Below are 24382 nucleotides of genomic sequence, written 5' to 3'. Positions count from 1 at the left end.
TCACGCTTCAACCGCATCGTCGATGTCGTCAGTGTGACGTCATGAATTTCAACGTACGTTTACATATTTTCGAGCATTTGCTGATAAGAAAAGTTACCGAAAGTCAAGTTGCTGATTTTACGCGTGCATACAAATGGGAAAAGAATCTCGGGTAGGCTATATCATGGTCGCAGTCGCAGTGGGATACGTGAAACGTCTTCTGCGTGTTGCAGGTGGATTAGGAGGTATAATGCACAGAAACTGCAGGGCGCAGAAATGATGTAGCCAAGTGCACATTTACATTTTATTCCTGCGTTAGAAAAGCTTGTGTGCCTAACATGCCGGGTGTTTCAGCGAACACTTTTCACAAATTTTTGAAAATTACCTGCGACAGATAGCACAATTATTCGTGTAGGTCATGAGATGGTTTACTCGAAGAGGCGGACATTACTTGAATAATAAATTGAAATACATAATTGACTAATTAGCGAAATGAAGTAATGATGTTTCAGCTAATTACCTTATGACACATATTGTAATTTACAAATTTGTACCACACGGAGTTGCTCAGCGTGCACGAAATGCATGCAGCGCGAGCGTTCTCGCATACCGCTTTCACCGGAAAGCGGCGGCCCCGGCCAACCGCTCAGCTGCGCAGCGCTGTAGCCATTGACCTATACCACGATGGTTTGCACACGGATGCATTGTAACGCTTCTCCAGTGGTGAAAGCTTACGCTGCCCCGAACTAACGGCGGCAAGTTCGTGCCGTCACTCGGAGCCGGAACACTCGGTCTTTTTTCGTGAGCTCTGTTTTAGTCGGGCGTGAGGAAGCTGGAGCTCGGAGTGAAAATTTCTTTTTTGGTCTTTCGAAAACTCTCGTTAGAAGGACGCCCGCCGGACGGAAGAGAGGCTGCTTCCGCAGCGGATGTTTTCAGAAGAGCCTCATCTGGGATTAATCTAACCTGGCTAAAGGCTAAAAGTCATCTCCGTTCCGCATCCCCGCAGGAAAGCTGACGAAATCACGCTACTCCGAGTCCTGATTAGTGCAAGGAGAAAAGAGTTACTCGTCGGCTGTGTCAGCTCGCATTTGGCTCCAACCCGCGACACTCTAATTTGAACTGCGTAGGAGAACCTATGCAAAGAGTAGAAAAATATAAACGAGTACCGTATTTTCTTTTCTATAGTCTACCGGCTGTATATAATGCCTCTAAAGTTAAATAGGGCCTTCAATTTTGAAGCGTTAGTAATATTATTAAGGATGCTCTTCTGTATATGCCAATGCTGCTTGCACAGTGTCTTTTACGCATCTGGCAGGGGAAATTTTCGTGACAATCGTATTCGCAGATAACTCCATTTTGTTGGATACTTGTTGACCGCTTGTCTTCCGAGGAATATATAATCAAATTTGACATTCAGTACGCTAATTTCACATCCAGGGACAGTAGCCTGACAAAAAAAGAACGAACCTCCCTCCCATGTGACACAAGCTGACCACGGGAGAAAGACGGAAGCAAGTGTCATTTTCGCCAGCCAATTGCAGGAGAGCCGCTGTTATCAACTCTTCCCAACTTCCCTATAATATAGGACGCTCAATGGAATCAGCCACCTGACATTAAAGGGTCATTTTTTTGTTGTAATTCCCGGCTCTAAATTTAAGATTAGTGCACTAAGCGTCGAATTCGGTGATGAATTACCCCAAACTCAAACTCCCTAAAAGACTCAAACATAGGGAGTTGTTTGCGAATATTATTGACCTCAAGTTTCTAATATGAATATCAACTATAATCGCGGAATTAAAACGTAAAAAATATTTGTGAATTATAAACTTGCTGACTACTTAATCACTAAAATTGAGTCTGCCAAAGTGCATAAGTTACTCGTGCAACCACTATCTGTGTTACTAGCGCATCGTTCATATTAATATTATTGACGCTAAAGTTTGAAGGTACCGCATCAGTTTAAATGTTGAAATTCCGAGTGATGCCGACTATCTATGTGCGCGGACCCTGCATAATTTATCCTATAGATCGTAGGAGCAAGTCATCGCCACCGGTGCCTGTAACAACTTATCACGCTAAATCACAAAGCTAAGTTGACTGTATACTGCTGCAACCGACATGGCGGAATCTGCTGTATAGTGGTGGCGAAAAATGAAAGGAAAACATTTTCACCAAACATTCATCTATGTGGAATACATATAGTGTGGGTGCGACTTTTCAATGTAAGCACCTGCTTTCTGTTCAAGAGAGAGAGAGAGAGAAAGGCAAAGGAAAGACAGGGAGGTTAACCAGAGATTATCTCCGGTTGGCTACCCTGTTCTGGGGGAAGGGAAAGGGGATGCAATAGGTGAGAAAGAAAGAAGGATAAAAAAAAAGGAAAAAAAAACCTAAGCACACACACGCACGTACACACGAACTATTTCTGTGGGCACTGTCACGCAACCCGCAAAGGCATTCCTAGTCTTACGCAGTGTCACCGTACAGTCCTGCGCCACACAGTGTACTGTCACAATTTGTCAGAAAGTCCCGTGTCTTTCAAGTATCGCAGCAGCGCCTTCATAGCGGATCGCGCTGATGTTCGCGTAGGCCAGGTTCCAAGGATCTTGTCTTCTGTCATAGGGCGCTTGTCCAGTTTGTCTAAGGTGGCTGAGAGGACAGTTCTTTGTGGGTTAAAACGAGAGCACTGACAGAGAAGATGCTCGATCGTTTCGTTGCACCCGCAGAAGTCACACAGTGGGCTGTTGGCCATTCCAATAAGGAAAGAGTAGGCATTTGAAAATGCTACTCCAAGCCATAGACGGATAAGAAGGGTGCAGTCACGTCGTGGAAGCTCGGACGGAATATGGAGCTGTAAATTAGGGTCTAGAGTATGGAGGCGTGCACTTGTGAAATCGGATAAATTCCACTGGGCTAATGTCAGTTCACGCGCAAGTGTGGCAAGTTTTTTCGCTGCGTCGGCTCTCGAAAGAGGGATGGCAACGCAGTTGACGCCGTCATGGGCAGATCGGGCAGCTGCGTCTGCTCGATCATTGCCATGTATGCCACAGTGACTAGGCAACCACTGTTATATTATATCGTGCCCTTCGTCAACTAGTCGATGGTGGACTTCTCTGATCTCTGCGGCGAGCTGCTCATGTGATCCATGGCGCAGTGCTGAGAGTACACTCTGTAGGGCTGCCTTGGAATCACAGAAGATTGACCATGCCTGGGATGGTTCCTCCTTAATAAAATGAAGAGCCGCACGCAGGGCTACGAGTTCAGCAGCTGTCGTTGATGATACATGTGACGTCTTTAGCTGTATCTTGACGGATGTTCTTGGTATCAGCACAGCGGCAGCTGCGCTTGCAGATGTAACTGAACCGTCGATGTAAACGTGTACGCGGCCACTGTGCACCTCATGTAAATGTTCTAACGTGGCCTGCTTGAGGGCAAACGAGGACATGTTGGCTTTCTTCATGATTCCTGGGATGGTGAGGCGTATGTCAGGTCTGTGCAGGCACCATAAAGGTAAGCATGGTCTTGCTGCAGGCATGTAGTTCGATGGCAATGAGGGGCGATTGGCATCAATTAAACGACTGAAAGTCGTGTGTGGCCTTTCTGTGGGTAGAGCGGCAAGATGGTGAGATGGTAATCGGGCAACGTGCCGAATATGCGCCCTGAGAGCGTCGGTTGCCAAGTACGTTGATATTGGGTGATCTCGAGCTATGACGATCGTTGCCGCTGTAGACGCACACCTCGGAAGACCGAGACACGTCCTTAGGGCCTGAGCTTGTAGTCCCTGGAGTACACGCAGGTTTGTTTTGCAGGTGTTGCCAATCACAGGGAGGCTGTATCTTGCGAAGCCGAGGAACAAGGCGTTATACAGCTGCAGCATTGACCGCACCGAAGTGCCCCATGACTTTCCGCCGAGAAATTTGAGGAGATGTATTATTGTCAATAATCTCTTCAGGTATGAAACATGCGGGCTCCATGATAGGTCTCGGTCAATAATTACCCCTAAAAAGCGGTGTTTTCGTGCATTCGCTACTGCTTGCCCATTGACCTTTACACTGTAACGCTTCATTTCCTTCCGAGTGAATGTAACCAGGCAGCATTTCTCTGAAGACAGCTCTAAGTTCTGTTTTTGCAAGTAGAGAGATGTTATCGTAGCTGCCTTTTGCAGCCGTGCTCGTACCTGCAGCCGTGTTACGGCAGGCGCCCAAATGCAGATATCGTCGGCATATATTGATACCTGAACTGTGTTGGGCAAGGATCGGACTAGGCCAACGAGCACTAGGTTGAAAAGCGTCGGGCTTAACACTCCGCCTTGTGGTACTCCACGGCACGTTTGGTGTTGAGTCGTGGCGCCATCCTCGGTCATCACGAAGAAATGCCTGTCGGTCAAATAACTGCACAGCCATTGAAAAGTGCGGCCACCGATTCCGGCTTCAGTAAGAGCATTTATAATGGCATAATGTGCTATATTATCATAGGCGCCTTTTATGTCTAGGAATAATGCAGCAGTGAGTCGTTTCCGGCGTTTTTGATGCTGAACGAATGTAACCAAATCGATGACATTATCTATGGATGAGCGCCCACGCCGGAAGCCAGCCATAGCATCTGGGTACACGTTGTAACTTTCCAGGTACCATTCCAGGCGAGTCAAAATCATTCGTTCCATTATTTTCCCTATGCAGCTCGCCAGAGCGATGGGGCGGTACGATGACGAGTTTAACGGTGATTTGCCAGGTTTGAGAAGTGGAACCAAGCGGCTGCATTTCCAGTCACGTGGAACCAAACCGTTGCGCCAAGACTCGTTGTAATGGTTTAGTAGCATGAGTCGTGCTGTCTGCCCAAGATTGGCGAGCGCCGCATAGGTAACCCCGTCCGGGCCAGGTGACGAAGAGCGCCTGCAAGTCGCCAGTGCCGCTTCAAGCTCCTCCAGCGAAAAAATTACATCCATGTGGGAATCCCGTGGCACAGGAGTAGCACATGGTGTAATTGCGCGTTGGAACTGCAAGCTGGAAAGTCTTGAGCAAAATTCTTCAGCAATGTCAATTTCGCTGCGACCTTGGTGCAAAGCGAGGGCTTTGAAAGGGACACGCTGTTGTGGTGATACGCGAAGCCCACGCACGGTTCTCCATATTTGAGATAATCGCTGACGTGGATCCAAGGACTCACAGAAACGTTTCCATCTTTGAGATTGTAGTGCATCGATGCGACGTTTAATCTTCTTTTGCATCCGCCTTGCCTCTCGGAGATCATGGATGGATTTAGTTCTCCTGTATCTTCGTTCAGCCCGCCGGCGAATTGCTCGTAGTCGCTGCAGTTCTGCTTCAAATTCTGCATATTTCGGGAAAGGCTGGAAACTACGCGTAGCCTCTTGCATGGCTTTTTGAATTTCGTGTTCCGGACTTGAAGGGTTCCCTTGCTGACATACTCCCTCCATGTGCGACCGAAACGCCGACCAGTCAATTCGCCGGTGCGTCATGGAGGAGTATTTCGATAGTCCCTTGATCTGCAGGTACGTCGGAATATGGTCGCTTCCATGTGTTTCAATGTCTGTTCAAATTAGTCCCGGTGGTCTATACTATGGATACGGACTATATAGTGCGTAAAATAAGGTATACATGAACAGTTGGGGCAAAATGCCACAAGCAATTTGAACCGAGTAAACAACCGGTGGGATAACAGGTGAGGCTTGATCGAAGGCCAATGAGCCTAAAGGAGCTGCTGTAACTGTGGCCAACAAATACTCGTCAAGAACGTGCACTGATTGCTCTTAAAAAGCTTTTGGAAGTCACTCATATTCCGCAGAAATAACCGGATAAAATATTTTCTCTCGTGAGACATTTCCACGCGATAGCGTTCAGGGCCCCGTGTTGCTGAACATCCGGCGTCGGCGTCCGGCGTCGACAGTCTCGTGTGCGATAAGGGATACCGAACCACGCCTACCCAACCACTCAGGCTTTCCGAGTAGCGCAAAGACGATACAGAAGAAATTGAAATTCTTAAAGTAAAATGCGTCAGAAAAGTCGTAAAGTAAGACGTACCCACAACCTACAGACATGATAGCGCCGGATGGTAATTTCAATATACGAGAAAACATATTTGTGCTACGCGAAAACTCAAACACAAACCCCTTTTCTAGCTTTGCTAGAATTCATAAAGTGGTGCGCCCGGTTTCGGCAACACCATCCAGATGGCGCTTGTCTCCGCACATCCGCAGCCCACGCAAGAGGCCGCGTTTCTACCGGAAAGTTCGCCTTCTTGCATAGCGTTTGCTGCCAGCGTTCCCCGGTAAACTTCACGGTTACATAAGCAGCAGTTGCCGCGAAGCGTGAGAAGTAGTCAGGAATCTTTGAACACTATCGCGTTCCACTTCTAAAGACGAAGCTCAGGCATCTTCCAAATTTTGCGCGTCTGCATTGCACTTGTGATGTTTGTCTCCATTTATAATGCGTCGTTTTATTAAAGCGAAAGCTTTACTGGCCGGGAACTTGCGATTTCGCCGTGGCGGTGCTCCGAGGAGGCACATGACGTCACAACGCGTGCCTCGCCGCGGATATTTCTCTCTGTCTCTCGCTCCCTAGTCAGTAATGCGCATGCGCCGCTAGTAGCACCGAGCCACAGGGGTTCCGCAGTGGCGTAGCGCCGCGCGTTTCCGCTTCCGCCGTTTGGTATGACATCACACCGCGTTCCTCGTCGTTGCGATCGCCTCCGCTCGCTTCGCGAGCTGCGTCGCATGCCTGATAACATGTCGGAGGATTGAAATGGAGAGATCGCCTGCGCCGCAACCACAGTTGAGGCGGCAGTATGGACGGCGACGATTCTGATAAGCAGGAGGAGGCCTGGAATCGACATCGGAACGAGATAAAGAGGAAACGAATCGCCCAGGAAACAGACGAACAGCGCGCCCAACGACTGGCTAAACGCCGCAACATAGCTAGACAACCAGACTAACCTGGATTTGCAATCAAGGTTAACCCAGGCTAACCATGCTATGCCTTAGCTTTCGCTACGTATATCCTGGCATAGCCGAGCTAAGCCACTGCCAATTTTTTATTACTTTTTTCTGTATTGTGCCCTTTTGGGTATGTGTAATGTACCTGTAGTGTTTCTCGCATCTCTAAGGAATCATTTTACTTTTATCCTATTTCATGATACATTTCCATGCTAATCATATCAAAAGGAATATCCGGCACCATATGTCGGTGGCAGCATTTCCGTATTTATGCATGTCAATAATTAAAAAAAATTATTCCATTAACTCTCACTCTCACATCTGGCGTATTGACGCATGTCCGGTCTGGCGCATGGGTGGTAGATTTGACATGCATTGATTCAGGCAGATGGCAGGTTGATAGTGGTTATTTTTTCCCTTAGCAAGGATAGTTGCTGAGAGGTGCTGATATTAAAACTTGCGTTTGCATGACCTATAGTCAAGGCGATAGAAATCCTGCGCACTTGTGACTAGCCGTGCTTGCGCTGCCTCATTCGTTGTTTAATAAAAGTTGTCGGATTTCCCTATATTAGATAATCCGCAGTCTCAGCATGGTATCGTGCAAAGCGAAAGTCCCATTACCTCGATATTTTCACTGGGTTTGAATGGTGAACCGAATGAATTCTCAGCTTTCTCGTCAACCATGTACGCTTGTACAACATCGTCTTTCTCCTATAACGTTATTATTTGCTTCTACTTTGCTGTCGTAAAGTTTACAGTGACGAATAGTCTTCCATACTGATCCGCAAGTATTACATGCGCAACCCAACGTGGCTGACCATTGGCAACTTAGAGAAGAAGTCGCTAAAATTAATGCGAAAACACCCGTGTACTTAGATTTAGGTGCACGTTGAAGTACCCCATGTGGTCGAAATTTCCGGAGTGCCCCTCTGTATACGGCGGGCCTCATAATCAGAAGGTGGTTTTGGCACGTAAAACCTCATAATTTAATTTTATTTCCCAGGCTTGTATCAGTGAACCACCTCTTCTTCTGAGCCATCGTGAGGTCACCTTTTTGGAAGGACACTAGAAAAAAATGTGTAATAAAGAATTTGTTAGGGGTGCAACAAATAGGATAGGATTGCGCACCATGATAGATATGTTGCCTTTCTTTGACGCCCGAGTATACGCGGGCGAGTGAATCTGAAAGTGATTTTAATCTTGCCTTGCTTATCCATGACCTCTGAGGGTGCGCAGCTATATAAATAAGCGGTGCTTGTTTGAAATAAAGTAGCTGCGAGGGAACCGAGTGTCATGTTATTCATGTGTATCTTCGCCTTGTCCTTGTCAGTGCGCTGCTTCACCACCAAGGTGTGATGATTGATCACCAACTCGCTCAACTTTCGAAATTCCTGAGCGTAGCTTCTACGTCATGCGTGCGAACAGCTAGGGATAGCCAGCACTGCCGTAATCTATCGGAAGAGAGGAGGAACCTTTAGCTCGCAAATGCGCAAATAAGGAGCCACAATATAATGCTTCGAACTGCGATTATTATGATTAAAGAGGTCCTGAACAAATTTTTACTAAAGCCGAGAAATGCGCGTGACGTTAAAATATAGTGCTTCAGTAATACTTTGTAGCAAAAAGTACTTCAATGCGATCAGCAGAAGCGGAGTTACTGGCAGTCAAAGATCGCCTCTGATCCCCTTCTCGGTACTCCCCGTCTTTCTTCAACGCCTTGCACTGCGAAGGCTATGGTGTGTAGCAGGGTAGTGCCCACAACACTGCACCTGGCTCCGCCTACTGAAATCGACCATGACATGAAGTTAAAATTTGATTTTGGATGTTCACATGGACGCCAATACTTCCGATTTTGGCGCCTACGATGCGCCAAACGCGAAGGATACCGCTCAACTCTCAGTCGAGTTCACGGTGTCTCATCCCTGTGCTATGCTGCAATGTACTAGATTGTTACGCGCAACCGTGTTTTCTCGGATCGAGTGACATGAGTAAACCGTAAAAAAAAAATTCTTGTTTTACGGCAAATCTGCTGGTAATGTGTGAGGGAACGCTTTTCCGTAAATAAACAACGGTCATTTCCGTAGAACGGGCAGCCGTAAAAGAGAGACCGTAATACAAGATACGAGTGCTTTTGTATCTATAAAACGGAAGACTCTGTATGCTGCATCTGTACTATAACCGTTAAAGTACCGGCGCTTCTAGTATTCAGAAAACGGAACGCACTGTACGCTGAATCTCTGCTATAACCGTTAAAATGCAGGTGCTTCCCGCATTCAGGAGACGAAAGAATATGTATACTCAATCTGTACTATGTCCGTTAAATTACAGGTGCTTCCCGTATTTTATTTTACAGGGCATATTCATTGTTTCGAGAATGTAGCACCGGGGACAAAATTGCTGAGGACGAGCGAGCGTCGACCGAATTTTATTGGTGTGCTATCTGCTGAGATCAGCCGCGCTAACATCTGCCTTTGGAATGTGCATACGTAACCCACTGCTTTCAGCGGTCTTAAACACGGATATGCAATTTTGTCGATGCTCGCATTTCCACGGCACTTTTGTCCACGATAGCACATACGCTTTAATGCAAATGCCATGAAGTCAGCTCATAGCTGAAGCAGCAGCTCATCATTGAGAAAATTTTGTTGGCAACACACTGACATAGTTGAAAAGATAAAACACTTTGTACTTTGTGATATTAATGCATTGCATAGCATATATGCAAAAAGGTGCAAAATTTCAGTCCTCAAGTTCATAGATACGGAAGCAACTTTATTTTCTTCAATCACTCGTATTGCGCTCTTTCCTGGTGAAAGTTGTTCTTGAACCCAAACATCTTGCAAGGATAAACTTGCTGCTGTTCAGAGAAAGAAATAGCATTCGTGGATTTCCACCCTAAAGAAAGCGGCAAAGAAGGACAATCACAGAAAACAACAAAGCAGTAACTGCTGTGTTAGAAAAACACGTACGTAGACCAACATTGTTGGAACAAGGGATGTTGCTGTAGCCGACATTTCAAGAAAGGTGCTTGTCATCAGGGTAGCAAGTATTTTCTTTGGCAGCGTTTCTTTCTGCACAGCTCACTGGCTCCTACCCTCATTGGGGGAGGAGAAGCTGGTGCATATAATAGGTACAAGAGAAGCCAAAGTGTTAAAATAAAGAAAGGAAAGTGTGCTTAGCAGTGGTGATCGTGATGGAGCGGGTATGGCCACTGCAGTCAGTTCTTGCAAAGAGTAGGGGTGACCAAAACAGAAAACGATGTACACATGTAAGCATTCATTAATCCAGTAGACTTAGTATTCTCAGAAGTCAAAATAGGAATGAAGAAAAACTGTTTGCACATTTGGAAAAAAGCGTCGACGAATGAAGGAAAATAAATTTTGTATCAAGATGCAGATGGTTAAGATCAGTGTAAACGGTAAAGAAAGGCACATTATGAGCACACATTTTGTTGAAAACCGGTGAAGAAAAAATATATTGACCAAATATTAAAAATAAGGACATCGAACTAGGTGTGACAATAATAAAGAACAGCCTGTGAAAACAAATGGGATGGGCAGTGTGATAACTAGGTGGATTGCGAAACGTTGAGCGCTGTTCATATTCATGCTGCTGTTGATGGCTTCAAGTTTCTGTCTTCCTGTGGAACTTTTGTCTTACTTGAACAAGGAAATGGGTCATTTTTTAAACAAATGTTAATTCGAATGCTGTTCAATGCTTCAGCGTTATTATAATGAAAGAAAATATTATGGGCAGTTCTCCTGGGTGGGCTTTCATTCACCAGCAATTTCCACATGTGTAAGCTCAAACTTTAATGGTCTGAATGGACCTTAGTTCCTGGCAAACCAGAAGTTGGTCTTTTTTTTCAACACAGATGCCTACACGTTATACATGTTGGCAGGAGCGCTAGCAAACTATATTATATACTTGCTGCCACAACCCAAGTGAAGTTTAGTAACAGTGAGTGAAAGAAACAAACAGCATTCCACAATACTGATTCAAGTCATCCGGAAAAGTTGCTAAAGTTATTGTATCCCCCCCCCCCGTCCCACCATACACACAATTATACACCACACTGACTCTCATGGTGTCGACCATGCTATTATAACACTCGGCATCAAGCGAGGAGAATTAGGGGATCAGAGGGCACAATTCCTTTTATTAGAACATCAAATGTGCTTTACATTAATGCTACATTCCAACTAACAAAGGAGCAGTCTACTTGTGAGATATTGACCAAAGCATACGAAAGCTCATGGCATTCTGTGCAGCAGAACATTGCCGATGAGGTGTTATGCGCACAAGTGCACTCTTTCACTAAAAATGACATCCTGCAGGCAAACCTGCATTAGTCTGAGTGCTGCAGGCAAACCTGCAGCACTTAATCTACGACCCTGGTGGCATTTTGGACTCATGTTTTGGGGGATTGGGGCTCCTATGGTCTTTTCACCAAGGTCTTTAGGCACAGATTCCAGTCCTTCTCCCGCATACTGTGTAGAAGTAGGGTCACCTACGCGGCAGAGTAATTTCCTGTCAGAGGAGGTTAAGCTAAGCCTCTCCCGTTGAGATATGAGCACCGCTGCCCATAGCTCCTCGTAGTTATTATGAATCCCGAGGGCCAGCAGGCGTTCAGTGGAGGTTCCCTGTGGTAAGCTGAGAGCCACTGTGTATGACGTTCTGATCAACGCATCTAGGGCCTTTAGTTCTGTTTTCGAGGGGTCCCGCAAGGGAGATTAGCACAAAAGCCTAAACGAGCCGGATCGTCTCTGTTTCCTTGAAGCCTTTTCGGTGATAGGTTACTCTACGAATCATACGGGAGATCTCTTTCACCGTAGTCCTAAGAGTTTTAATGGTGTGGTCTACTCGTTTGTTGCTCTGCAGCCACAGTCCTAGGGCTCGCATTTTCTGGACCTCCCTTGTCTGGCTGTATCTTAGAAAGAGGTTGACCGGTTCGTGAGTTTGACGGCCTCGACCTCGGATCCTGATAAATTCTAATTTATCGGGAGCACAGCTTGTTTCGCTGCTTCAGGCGAAGGTTTCAACAGCGGTCGCTGCAGCTTGCACGATTTGTTCTTTTTGTCCTAAAGAGCCGCTGGTGGCCCATAGGGTAATATAGTCTGCATATAACGCGTACCCTAGCCCAGGCATGACGTCGAGTTTTTTTGGCTAAGCGTCTCACGCCGAAATTGAAAAGAAGGCGCGAGAGTCACCCCTTGTGGTGTACCTCTATTGGGCTTGGGAAAAGGGTGTCAGCGTGTAGTGTCGATGCCTATTGGCGCGATGCGAGAGGTCAGGAAAGAGCGGGCATGGTCATAGATTTTTTGTCCACCACCAATGTCATTTAGCTCAAATAAGATGAATTCTCATCCCAAAGTGTCGAATGCGCTTTCCAAATCAAGAGCTAAGACGAGAGGTTCTTCACCAAACTTGGTGTTGCAAAGAACTTGACGAAATAGCAGGAGAACATCCTGACTTGACAAATGTTGGTGAAAGCCGAATATGTTTGTGGGAAAGAGGTTGCAGTCTTCAATGTAAGATGTGAGGCATGTGTGGATCACCATCCTAAATAATTTGCGAAGTCAGGAGGTTAGTGATATCAGTCTGTGATTTTGTAGATCATGAGGTTTTCTTCGGTATAAGCTTGATTTCGGCCTCCTTACATTGTTGTGGGACCACGTCCCACTCCGATGTCTGTTCATTAAAATACCGAGTAAGCTGTTCTAGGTGCTCGTCACTCAGGTTTCGGATCACAGCATTTGTGAGCTGATCTGGTCCTGGAGCAGTATTTATCTTCGCAGCTTGCGCTGCCGCAAAGAGTTTTGCCTTATTTATCGGGGCGTCCAGCATTGCGTTTTCTTGCCCTTGGGATGGCAGGGTTCCTGGGGAGTGATTACCGCTCCTACACACTCCTCTTTGAGCTCATTGAGGAAGGTCTGATCTGTTCGTGAAAATTCTCTGGCGAGTTTTTGAAAGGTGTGGTTATTGGCAGTTTTGGTTTTTCCCGGCTCCACTATGCTGCAAAGTATCGCCCATGTCTTGAAGGTGTGTAAGGTTTCGCGAAGTGAGTCACAGGAACTCGCTGCCTCTAACTGCTGTGCGTAAGCTGCTGTCCGCTCGGATATTTCAGCAATTCTGTGGCGCAGTTTGCGATTAAGTCTCTGTTCTTTCCATCGCTTGGTCAGCCCCCTTCCGGCTTCCCACATATGTAGCAGATGGCTGTCAACTACCCGAATTTCAGCTGTGAGCGGTAGCCACTTAGATGCTGCTTTATGAGCGTCTCGTATGTTGAGACAAGGCTCTTTGTTAAGAAAACGACGGGCCCGAGCAAATTCTAACACTGGAAGCACCCTATTGTGCAACAGAGATTTGATATATCCTAAGAGCTTCGAAATTATTTTATTTTTTTTGACAGCAGCATAGTAGGGTGCAATTAGCAGATCTGAATAACCATACGGTCTTTCTAAACAAAGCTTTGCTCATATGGGAGCTCATCTTTACTGTAATTTGGCGCCTTGTATGTTTAAAGCAAGCTTTAGCTCGAACTATGTTGCCACCTGTTCACATACATGTAAGACCAAGAAACGCTTTTCTGGGATAACCCCTTGACCGAAATAATTAAATTTCTTGCATTTTAGAGAGAAAGCAGCATTTTAGTAACTATTCGAAGCAAAGTTTTGATTTAGAGCCTAGTTTTTTACAAAAACTTCCTAAGATAACAAAGTTTGAAAAAAAATTGTACGGCCGGAAGCACGACACCTATTCTAGGTGCACAGTTAGGGATTTGTAATCTTCGTCCTTCTGTTTTTTCAAGCTTGCCGATTTTCGGCAATTTTCTTAAAATGATGTAGGCCATAAATCAGAATTCTGCTTCCAACAGTCACAAAAATTTAATTTGATCTCTCAAATGAATTAAATTTAACTAAAGTCGTTCAAGGGTTTCTCTCAATAGAGCGACAATGAGGTCTACGTTTTACAAGTATTTGAACAGGCAGCAACGGGGGTGTACCCGAGCTAAATCTTCCTATTATGGGGTAGTGCTGTTTCGTTCACTCCGTTGTATTGAGAGTTTCCTTGTAATGAGGTATTGTTTGGACCATTGAGTAGACGATTGCAAGTTATGCACATATAAATGAGTGAATGAATGCTATAGAAGTACAATAATTTATACGCGTACATCATATGTGCATAGCGCGTTTGATGCATATGTTAAATATAGAAGTGTATCAGCCCGTGCAGCACCACGAGTGGAATTCACAGGCTTAAATTTCTCTTCTTGCTGAGTAACAATAAACTATCTCTTTCTCCCGAACCTTACATAACACCCCTTACTGCCCGCCGAACAAGACATCGCCACGCTGCATCATTAACGCCTTATAATGGTAGAACCAATGTCTTTATGTCTTCCTTTTTCCCTCGAACAGTAACGGAATGGAACAGCCTACCCTATGACAAACTTCTCAGCACTGACTCAATAGCCTCTATTACTATCTAATTTTAGTGCTTGTTCTTACGAAATCTCGTTTCAATTTGTATCGTTGTGCAATATTTATTCATTTGCGCGTTGTAGTAATATTGTATTATGCACTCCTCCTTTTTTTTCTGTTACATTTCCTGTGCTTTGAAACTTTGCTTGTGAAACAGTGTTTCAATTTGTACCTGCCACTCTCTATGCATTATTTAGAGGTGCTTTACTCATTATGCGATTGTACTTTCTAATACATTTTTTCCGGAGCTTTCTTTTTTTACTCCTTTGTCAAACTATTGTTTTCTTTTTTGTATGTACCTTTCCCCTCCTGCCTGGGCCTTCTAAGGCCTGCAGTATTCCTAAATAAAAAATAAATAAAAATAAATACTGTACCTCCATGCAGCCGGTACCGTATTCATGCTCCAATACCGCATTTTTATCGTATCAATAATAAAAAAAACGCGTTTTGTTTTATCTCTAAACAAAACGCTGCAGCTCACGGCGTGAAGAGAAAGCGACCGACCGCTGGCCGCTGCGGCCACCCTTATCCGCGCATAAAAGAAAAAAAAAGAAACGAAGCGAAAAGTTCTAAATGGCGGTGGCCGAAGAAGCCGCCGCCGCATCGGCCAAAACACTTCCCGTTCAATGCCACTCGCTGTGCCGCTGCCCAGAAACGACGCTAGCGCCGCACGTATCCACCGATTGCGTCCTCTTTCCTTTTACCTCCCCTCTCCCTCAACGCCGGGGCCGCGGTGTTACGTCATATTGGCGTCACCGGAAAACGTCACGCGGCGCGGCGCATCGAGAAAGGTATCCCAGCGCTCCCTGCGGCGCCAGCCGGTGGCTAAGGCCGCTAAGGGAGGGCGGCGCGGGCGAAAACGACAACGGCGCGGGGAGGACCCAGAGCCTGGACGGCGGCCGCTTGTTTTTCCTCTCCGCCGCGCTATGTGATCGTGTGCGCCGCGCTGCGTCGCGCCGGCAGTTTCGCCTCTCTTCAGCTGTTTGGGCGCTGCTCGCCGCTGAATCGTTGCTACGCCGTTTGGTCGGCCGGCGCAAAAGCGCGCGTGTTATCGGCTGCGTGTGTTGTTTGTGAGTGTCGTGCCGCGATCGACGCGTGTCTGCCAACCGAGATCGTCGCAGAAGGAGAAAAGGGGTGCGTTGTTGTGCATGTGCGCGACGTCTGCGTCGCAGGAGTGAAACACCGCGCCTGTGAAAAAAAAAGAGAAAGGAAGTGAGACAGTGATTGACAGAACGCCGCTGGGATCTGCACCCTCACCAAACCGTCACGCCGCAGCTCTTCCTCTTGATCCGGAATCGGAGACGCAAGTGAAAGCGACACACGCAACGGGACGCCCCGCTTCCCGTCTGTCATCCTGTGTTTCGACGCGACGGGGCTAGTTTAGACGACGACAAGGAGGAGGCGTCGTTGGTAGGAGGGAAAGGTTTCCGATCGGCGCTCTTCCACATGCCGGCAGTTTCGGAACCCGTGTTCCTCGCTCTCCTCGCGGCGTCCGAGCCGCCCGGTGCTGGTGCGTGATAGAAAGAAACCAGCAGGCTTCGTGCTCCGAGGTCCCAACTTGACCGCCGGTCGGCATGGCGACAGGGTCTTCGGTGGTCGCTGCCGATCACTCATCCGGCAGCGGCTACGTTTCCGTCTGGCTACGGCCCCCCGAGCAACAGGCTGCCACCGGCCCCGCAGCGCGGGCCGCCCGAGCAGCCGGCGGCAAGTGGGCCCTGACCGCGACCCTGGGAACCGTCGCACTCGCCTCGCTCCTTCCAGAAGTGGCGCGTTGCCTGGTGTCCAGTTGCATCCCGCTGTGGGCAATCCTGTGCGCGCACTACTGGTTCTGCCTCGCCACCCGCGGGACCTTCAAGGCCTCGGACGGCTTCGTGGTCGCCATGTCCGGCATCGTGGGCGACCTGTCGGCCGGAGGAGTGGCGGGACGTCTTCCGAGTCCCGCCGGACTCGTCGCTTCGACGGCGGTGTGGGCCGCGGTGTGTCTTTCAGCGTGCGCGGTGGCCGCGCCCCGAGCGCTGGGTGTCTTGCCGTCACTGGCCGCGCTGCGGCTCGTGGCCATGGTGTCCCTCGTCGGTGGGTGGCCGTGTTGGGTGCGCGCCACCATCGGTCACCTGTGCGGACTGTGCGGACTCCTGGCGGCTCGCTTCACCGAGGCGCAGCTCCGCGCGGGCCACGTGTCTTCGCTGGTGTCGCCCGACGGAAGGCTGCTGGCAGTGCGACGGCGTCGCACCGGCAGCTCGCCAGGACTGCATGGACTCGGCTCCAAGGGACGCCGCACGTCGCTGCCCGTGCTGGGACAGCGTCAGCAGTACTACGGACCTGGGTACCAGGTGAGACCGGCGTACGGTGATGCAAAGTGCCTCGTCCGGGACCCGGTGTTGCACTCGGGTCGTTCCGGGTTCTTCGAAGCGATCGACAACAGACGACAAGGCGTTGAATGCTGTCGTGGGCACCCATAGAAGCTTCCGGTATAGATGGATACCGAGGAATGGGATAATTACATTGGATGGCATTCGTACTTTTATCGTTCATGCCGACGCGATCAGCGAGCGCCGGCCGTTTGGCAGCATGCGCACTTTTTTTGGCGGAACGGCGAGCGAATTCTGTGTGCAGTTCCAAGCGATTTGAAGGTGGTGCGGTGAAGCCTGCACGGAAGCTCATTATACTGTCGCTTGGTTGTTAATAGCTATGTAGAATAAACGACGGAAGAAGTACGTTTATTCCATTCCTACGTTCCTTTATCCGACACCTTTGTTTTGACACGGAAGTAATTACACTATCACCTGTGAGATCGAGTGGTGTGTCATATCGCTCGGGGCGCGTACTGCGACTGTCAGATTGCTTCGGACTGGGCAGAGATCGCTCGGGGGAATATGCCACCGTGACGCGAGACGACCTGCAATACCGTTAGGAGTCGCAATGTTTTCGCCACGACCTAAGCGAACTACAACGACGAAAGAAAAGAAAAACGCGGTAGTCCCGTCGACAAAGTTACCGCATACATACATCTAGGCCACGATGGTCCTCTTGGAATTGCTGCTTCGTGCAGCCACCGGAAGCACCGCGCTCTCCTCGTTCTTTCTGACCGAGCGAATAAGAAAGAGGCGGGAGCGAGTGCGTGCACTGGCTCAAGCACGCATCGCTCGCGGCTCTACGTAGCATTTCGCGCACGTGTCTTTTCTGCGCGCACTTCACGCGCTGCCCCACGAAAATACGACGCAGCAGGCCCCATATGCCGGATGGCCGGCATTCCGGTCGGCGGATCGGGCAGGCTGCTGCGCCGCGCCAGGAGCCGTTCATCAACGCTGGTCGCATTTGTTTCAGGGCGCCCTCGTTGCACTTATTGCCTGGGGAAGATTCGGGCTCGGGTTTCTGCGGAGGGGTCCCGGATGGATCGCCGCCTAATGAAATAGACGACACGCCTCCCTCGGAAAAATGGATTTACACGGGCTATTGACTTATAGTCTTCTCTGCCTTTTTATAGATCGCTTCTTCTGTCTGTAGAGAATCTGTGGATTATCTGTAAACAAAAGTCGTTACATGGTCGATTTTTTCGTTGATTGTTAGTTAATGTTAGTTCATTTATGCACAATCGTAAGTCTTCTTTTATTATTTCCAGCCTGTCGTAGACAGAAGTCCTTAATTTGACTGTTTCGTTCAGTCGGTTCTCTGTCTGTAGACAGTCTATTTACAGAAGCTGGTCGGTTATTTTGTTTCTTCAGTCAATTTCGTGCCTATGGACGAGCTATTGACAAAGTTTTTAGGTTGTCTGCTACATCTGGGCAAAGAATGTTACGCTTCATTATCGCCAGAATTATAAAGTTCTCGACTGAATAGTGAATTTCGACTATTTAGTGAATAGTGACTGAATAGTGAAAGTTCTCGACTGAACTGACCCACTTACACCGCGTAGTACTAAGGGTGCAGAAAAAAATTAAGAGAAAAATCTTGTGGTGCGAATTATAACTTACGCTTCCAGAAACCCGCATTTAATACATTGAAAAAAAAGGAAATATGTACTCTGTGTGCTGACTCGTCAGAGTGAATAAATACTCCACGAGACTGATTTCGCCAAATAACAAAAACGCTATACGTTATTTTATTTTTTTTTTGTAAATCGACGCACCAACGCTGGGCGGCGCTGGAAATACGTCAAAGAATACGCTCCATATGGTTACGGCCTTCAGAGAGACCGCAGGTATCTTATACTTTCACGATGAACACATATTTCTCCTTTACCATCCTGTAGAATTGTCGCGTGAGCAACAGAGGGCATCGAGCGTACTGCATATTTGTACTTTTTCGCCGACCCGCATGATTAGTTTCGGTGATCGATTTTTTTACCGCGTCTGACCATTTTCTGTCGGCCGCTTGGCTTCACCAATGAAGCGCCCGTCACGATCACGTAAGCGGTCCTTCGGGGGAGTTGTCCACGAAGTCTTGCACGCAACTTCGAGCGCACGGGTCGTTGAATGGAGATGCGAATTATCGCAATTCTCGCCGGCATCAGTGTTGTTGCGAAAGAAGGAAGTTTGCCGCACAACGGACGTATAAGGACGGTGTGATAACTGGCGCGTGAAGTGAGGAAACAGCAAAGGCAAGGTGCTTGGCATTGCTATGATCACGCGAGTTGTTCTGTCGTTCCATCAGTTGGCTACTTCCTCTACGTTGTTGTATTTCACGCGCTGAACGGTAGCTGAGGACGCGTGCGAGGCAATACGCACGCCTGGCGTTGTTATGCGCAGAGTGCGGTTGCAATTTTGATAATAATAATAATAATAATAATAATAATAATAATAATAATAATAATAATAATAATAATAATAATAATATGATACCAGGGAACACCGATTGAGGCTGCGGTAATCGATAGTTTGACGAAGTTGCGTGTCCGCGTAAACAGCAGTTGTACAGCTTTGTGTACAAAACAAATTGTAGTCTCCAAGTCACTCAGCGAAAAACCTCAAATGAAGTTTGGGGCGAAATCAATATCCAGTAAACACATACTCAAAAGAATGTTCGTCGCCAATACGATATTTTGTTTTTAATGCGATCGGTATTCTTAAGATACCTTGCGCATTTACCGGGGCTGCCTCTTTGCCTATCTCTTTGTCTCTTATCGTTTTACCCCCAACTTGGGTAATAGGGTAATGCACGGTCTAATGGGTGGAGCAACGGTATGCTGTACTGAGAGAAGCGTATTCAAAAGCAACCACGGACCAACTAGTTTGACTGGGTACCTGACGCGCTTCAGGGAACCTTCTTTTACGAGCACTTGGGTCACTGCTTATGCACCACTAAGTGTGTGCCGATCATCGTTGAACCTCTTTGACACCTACGTGTGTCGCTGGGTAGGCGCCGCTCTCCAATGCAATTTGTTTTTACAGCGAAGCTGTTTACATTCTAGACTTCCGTGCACTTTCGTTGTGAGTCAACAAAAACTAGCATCATCAGCAATGGCTCATACGCCCCTAAGCAAGTAAAAAGGGCAATTGCTCATCCCTCTCGTAATACAGAGGCTATATATAAACTAACTTAAGAAGCGTGAAATAACCGCATAGTTCATTGAAGTAGGCTTGTTCACTCAAGAAAGTACAAACGAAAACAATACACTAATCCGGTAATCTTCATTCCTTGTTAGGTCGGGGTAGAAACTTTTGTTGTGTTAGTAGCATGTTGGAACTCTGTATGTATATTCGATCTGTTTGTCATTCGATGAGTCCGCGTGAACCAGTTTAGCGCGCACTTGAGGCCTTGACAGAGCAGAGTTGACTTGGCAATAAGCGATATTATGAGGGAGGAGGAGGAATAAAAAAAAATGTTTATTTTCGAAGCAGTATGGTGACGCCATTTTATTGTCAAGGACACGGGCTCAGGCGAAGCAATTGCGAGCAACAGGTTACAGTGGCACATAGTGATTGACATTAAGTAGAACTTGAGAGAGAGCGAGAAAAATGAAGGAGAGGAAAGGTAGAGAGGTCATACAGACAAGCGCCGTGTTTGATACCGTACACTGGGGTAAAGGAAAAGTGGAAATCGAAATAGGAAGACGAGGTAGCGAGTGCAGCCTTGTGTGCACCGGACGAGTGTAAACGACCGGTGCACTTCAGGAACTGCACTAGTGTACGAATAACCCTTAGCACCAGTGATGGTTGCGCACTGTAATTTAATGTGCACCCTTAAAAGTGAATGGTTGTGTAAATATGTTTACCTCGCACGCTTGCACCTTCTTTGGGTGTAAGGGTGAGAGCTATAAGTCTATTTACAGCATTGTTCACTTTTAAGGGCGTAAATTTATTTTACAGCGTGGACACGGTCTGAGTACCTTTTACTCTGAAAATGACCTGGAATCTAATCGGTTCGAACTTGTCTGAAGAAGAGGCTTTGCACGTAGTACAATGTTAAGCTTGAATACTACCTGATAGTGTTGTAACACTGAATGGGTCTGTGTTACTTTAAGCGAAAAGTGTAAAAGTAAAAAAAAAGCAAAGAAAAGAATATTGCAGCAGCGAAAGGCTTGTGCCGGGATCGCGCTAAAGGGACACCAAAGAAAACTGATTTCGCCTGTATTAGTAAATTGCCCTCCTGCAATATCAAAACACGCCACTCATACGTTATTAGAAGAGGCTTGCCAAGCACGAGAAAGCCGCAGAAATGTGAAAGATGGTGGCGACGTTCACTTGGAAGTTTTCCACGCCAGTTCGTCTTCCCTAGTGATACCATGATGTCTATGATGACATCATAGACTGATGTCATCCGCTAGGGTCTAGTGATATGTTTGTCAACAAAAACGAATCTCCTTATTTTCTCCAAGAGGAATATTAAACTTCGCACGTTTCTTGAAATCTTATTGAACCAACGAGGCCCAAATACAAAGAAGAAAAGAAAAATCTTCGAAAAAACGCTGTGACGACGCGACCACGCTGGGGCATCAGCGTGAAATAATAAAAAAAAAGAAAATTCAACTTAGACCTTCATTTTCTGTTTGATAATCAAGCTATTATCGCGAAATTAACCTTACTAGTTTTTTTTTTCGAGAAATTATATGTCCATCAAAGCTGAATTGGTGTTACTGCTTAGTGTCGCTTGAAGTTTCCCGCTCTTTCCCGATGGCATGAATATTGGCAGATTTTTCTCGCGGATTTAGTCAGTTTGTTGATTGACAGGAAAGCGGTGTAGTGCATTCTAAAAGAACTGTGCCTTCAACCTGGTAATTACAAGAAAACCGAACTCATAATAATAATAATAATAATAATAATAATAATAAAAAGAAGAAGAAGAACAACAACAACAACAACAAAAACAGCGACAACTGTCAAATCCATGGCGTCACACTTACGTACAGGCGCGGTGGTTCGGATGCACAATTCCAGACGGTAAAGTGTCGCCTGCGTGCTTGTCACACGACACGTATCTGAAGCGGTGGAGCGCGTTACGTTGACAGATACTTAACGCTGTTACGTGACTTGTAATGTATAATTACGTCTCGACGCTGCTCATTATACGTGCCGCTACACCCGGGGGGCGTTTGATGGAGTACCACGGGTGCAGTCACCATGGACGACTGCCGCGCGCATATTAAAGTATTGTTTTCCATTTGTAATGGCCTGGAAGCAGTAACTAAGGCAGACAATGGAGAGTCACCGAGGCTGAGCATTGGCATCCATCAAATTGTAGATGACAACAATAGGTTGTAAAGCAAGACGCTGGGAGCCAGAATAACAATTTGATAAAATAGAGAAATCCATATGCTCTACCCATATCATGGCACCCATAACGTGGAATGCTTACCGATTGCGTGTGTCGACAGTAGCGCCAGATTTCCCCTGGTGCATTCAATGTGAAGCTCTACTACACTGGGCAACGCGCTTTGCGTGCTGATATTAGGCGATATAGACGACAGACCGTTCTAGGAAGCAAAGATCTCGGCACCATGGCCGCTGACCAAATACGCACACGGTGCTATTGCGCTTCTTGAAGGCAACTGGACTGTACCTGCGCTTTTGACTACATACGTGAGCGGAGGACACTCATCAGCGGGTGCGCGCACATTGACTCACTCTTTCTTTCTTTCTTCCCCGCTTCCCCTTCTCCACATGTAGGGTAGCCAACCGGGCGTGACCATGGTTACCCTTACTTTCCCTTTTCCCTGCTCTCTTTTCCTGCCCAGGTGCAGGCAAAGATCTGCCTGCACCTGGGCAACGTAGCCATCTGTCGCGTGGAACGAATTCGCACTTGCGCGCCAAGTGGCGTTTCGCAATATCAACAGGCTTAACTCTACCGACGGGCGCCCGGTGGGTCGCGGCGAGGGGTCGATATCTTTGCGCGCGTTATTGTCAACACGGCGCTCGCCGGGCCTTTTATCGCCACGACGTAAAGCTGCTCAAATATGCGTCGGCGATAAGAGCAATAAGAAAGCACTCGGCCGGCTACTGTTGTTTTCTGCGTCGCTCACGTGACCGGTCCCGCGGCAGCTCACTCGCGGAGTTCCCTTCTCATATTGCCAGGCCAAGTACTGCACCAGGGTGGCCAATCCTGCTCTGGTGAGGGAGTGCGTTACCGGTTCTGGTCACCGGGATCAGGCCACACTCCAGGCCTGTTTATGCAATTTTATCAACACGCGGATTTATTTATTTTTTTTTAATCCGGTGGAAAATTGCCGGCACCGGGATTCGAACCACGGACCTCTTGCACGCGAGGCGGGTGTTCTACCTCTACGCCACCGCTGCATTTCCACCGCCACCGCCACCGCCAGAGCACTGCCAGGCAGTGCTCTGGCGATCCGATCGCTCGGTTACCGCGAGGATGATAGTTGGTTAGTGCAGCGGACTTGCCTCATATTTGCCGCTTGTGTCTTCGTGAATTTTTAATGGCGTTATTCGCTACGGTTTACCGGTCTCTATCGACCTAAATTTCTAAGCAATCCTTTTTTTTCTATGCGCAGAATCCGCATCGAGCGCAGTCACTGCGAATTGTCGCACCCCTAACGCAGTATTTTGTCGAACGTGGTCACTTTGTGAACTCACGAAGCCGATGGAGGGCAGAACGACGAAGTTTAGGCACATGCGTACTAACCATCATTCCCATGGCGGAAGAAGCCGGTGGAGGCTAGAACGACGAAGTTTAGGCACATGTATTAACAATCGTTCCTATGGCGGAATGAACAGACCTGCAGGTTCAGTAGGCCACCAGCGCCAGAGTTAGTCTGGAGTGTAATTCCTGTAAGGACTGTTATATGGGCTGAGTGGCCACGGTGCTCTGCTGGTGAGGAGGAGGTCGCTGGTTAGGGTAGGTCAGGTCACGTCAGGTTAGGTCAGGTCACGTCAGGTTAGGTAGAGGCGACATGTTCTTGACAGTGCTGTCTCCCGTAGAGATGAAAATAAAAGCACAGGCATTTGACTACTGGTAAATTTAACACTCCGCTTAATACAATGTGTCTGTACGTTTGATTTCAGACCGCAGAGTGTGTCTATACACACGTACATATTGCCGCAGGCACTCTACCGTCCTTGACGGCACATTCCACGCCCGGCTTTCCGTGGTGAGGGGTGAAGAAGTACCTTTCTTTTTTGCCTTCGTTTCAGCCAATAATAAAGTTACGTGCGTGTCTCGACTCGGTGATTCAATTCATTTTATGAAAGGGCGCGACATAATTGGCTGCCGGCATAAAGCAACATTCATTGATCTTTAGCAATTAGGAGCACTCACCAGAGAAATGCAGAAACGATCACTCTGCCACCTCGAATGTCTTGAAGTACATATAGTCCGCGGCGCCTTTTGGACAATCCCTCGTAATTCGGGACTGAATGATTTAGACTCCGGGCCGCGGCAGTCGCACTTACACAGCGGCGAAACGCAAAAGCGCATGTCCTCTTTAGCGTGGGATGCTGAAAGCAGCAGCTTTATGTAAAAAATTAAACCGGTTTCCTCGCATTGATTGGCCTAAGAAAACAACAACAACAAAACAGAACGCTCC

The 24382-nt window shown here is 47.4% G+C and overlaps 1 protein-coding gene across 3 annotated transcripts in view; it reads left to right on the top strand.

The window, feature by feature from the left end:
* Window positions 1–15123: 15123 nt before the first annotated feature.
* Window positions 15124–24382, top strand: part of LOC139050565 (cGMP-inhibited 3',5'-cyclic phosphodiesterase 3A-like) — a 395806-nt gene continuing 386547 nt past the window's right edge. Inside the window, exon 1 of one of the 3 annotated variants that reach the window (XM_070527105.1) lies at window positions 15124–16736. In XM_070527105.1, coding sequence (XP_070383206.1) covers window positions 15981–16736 — 756 coding nt within the window. In that variant the 5' untranslated portion in view covers window positions 15124–15980. The remainder of the gene's footprint in view (window positions 16737–24382) is intronic. The other 2 variants (XM_070527107.1, XM_070527106.1) reach the window with 2 other exon arrangements.

The sequence above is a fragment of the Dermacentor albipictus genome, chromosome 10 (assembly GCF_038994185.2).
Source record: "Dermacentor albipictus isolate Rhodes 1998 colony chromosome 10, USDA_Dalb.pri_finalv2, whole genome shotgun sequence".
In the NCBI taxonomy this organism is placed as follows: Eukaryota; Metazoa; Arthropoda; class Arachnida; order Ixodida; family Ixodidae; genus Dermacentor; species Dermacentor albipictus.
This window is presented reverse-complemented; position numbering and strand designations above follow the sequence as displayed.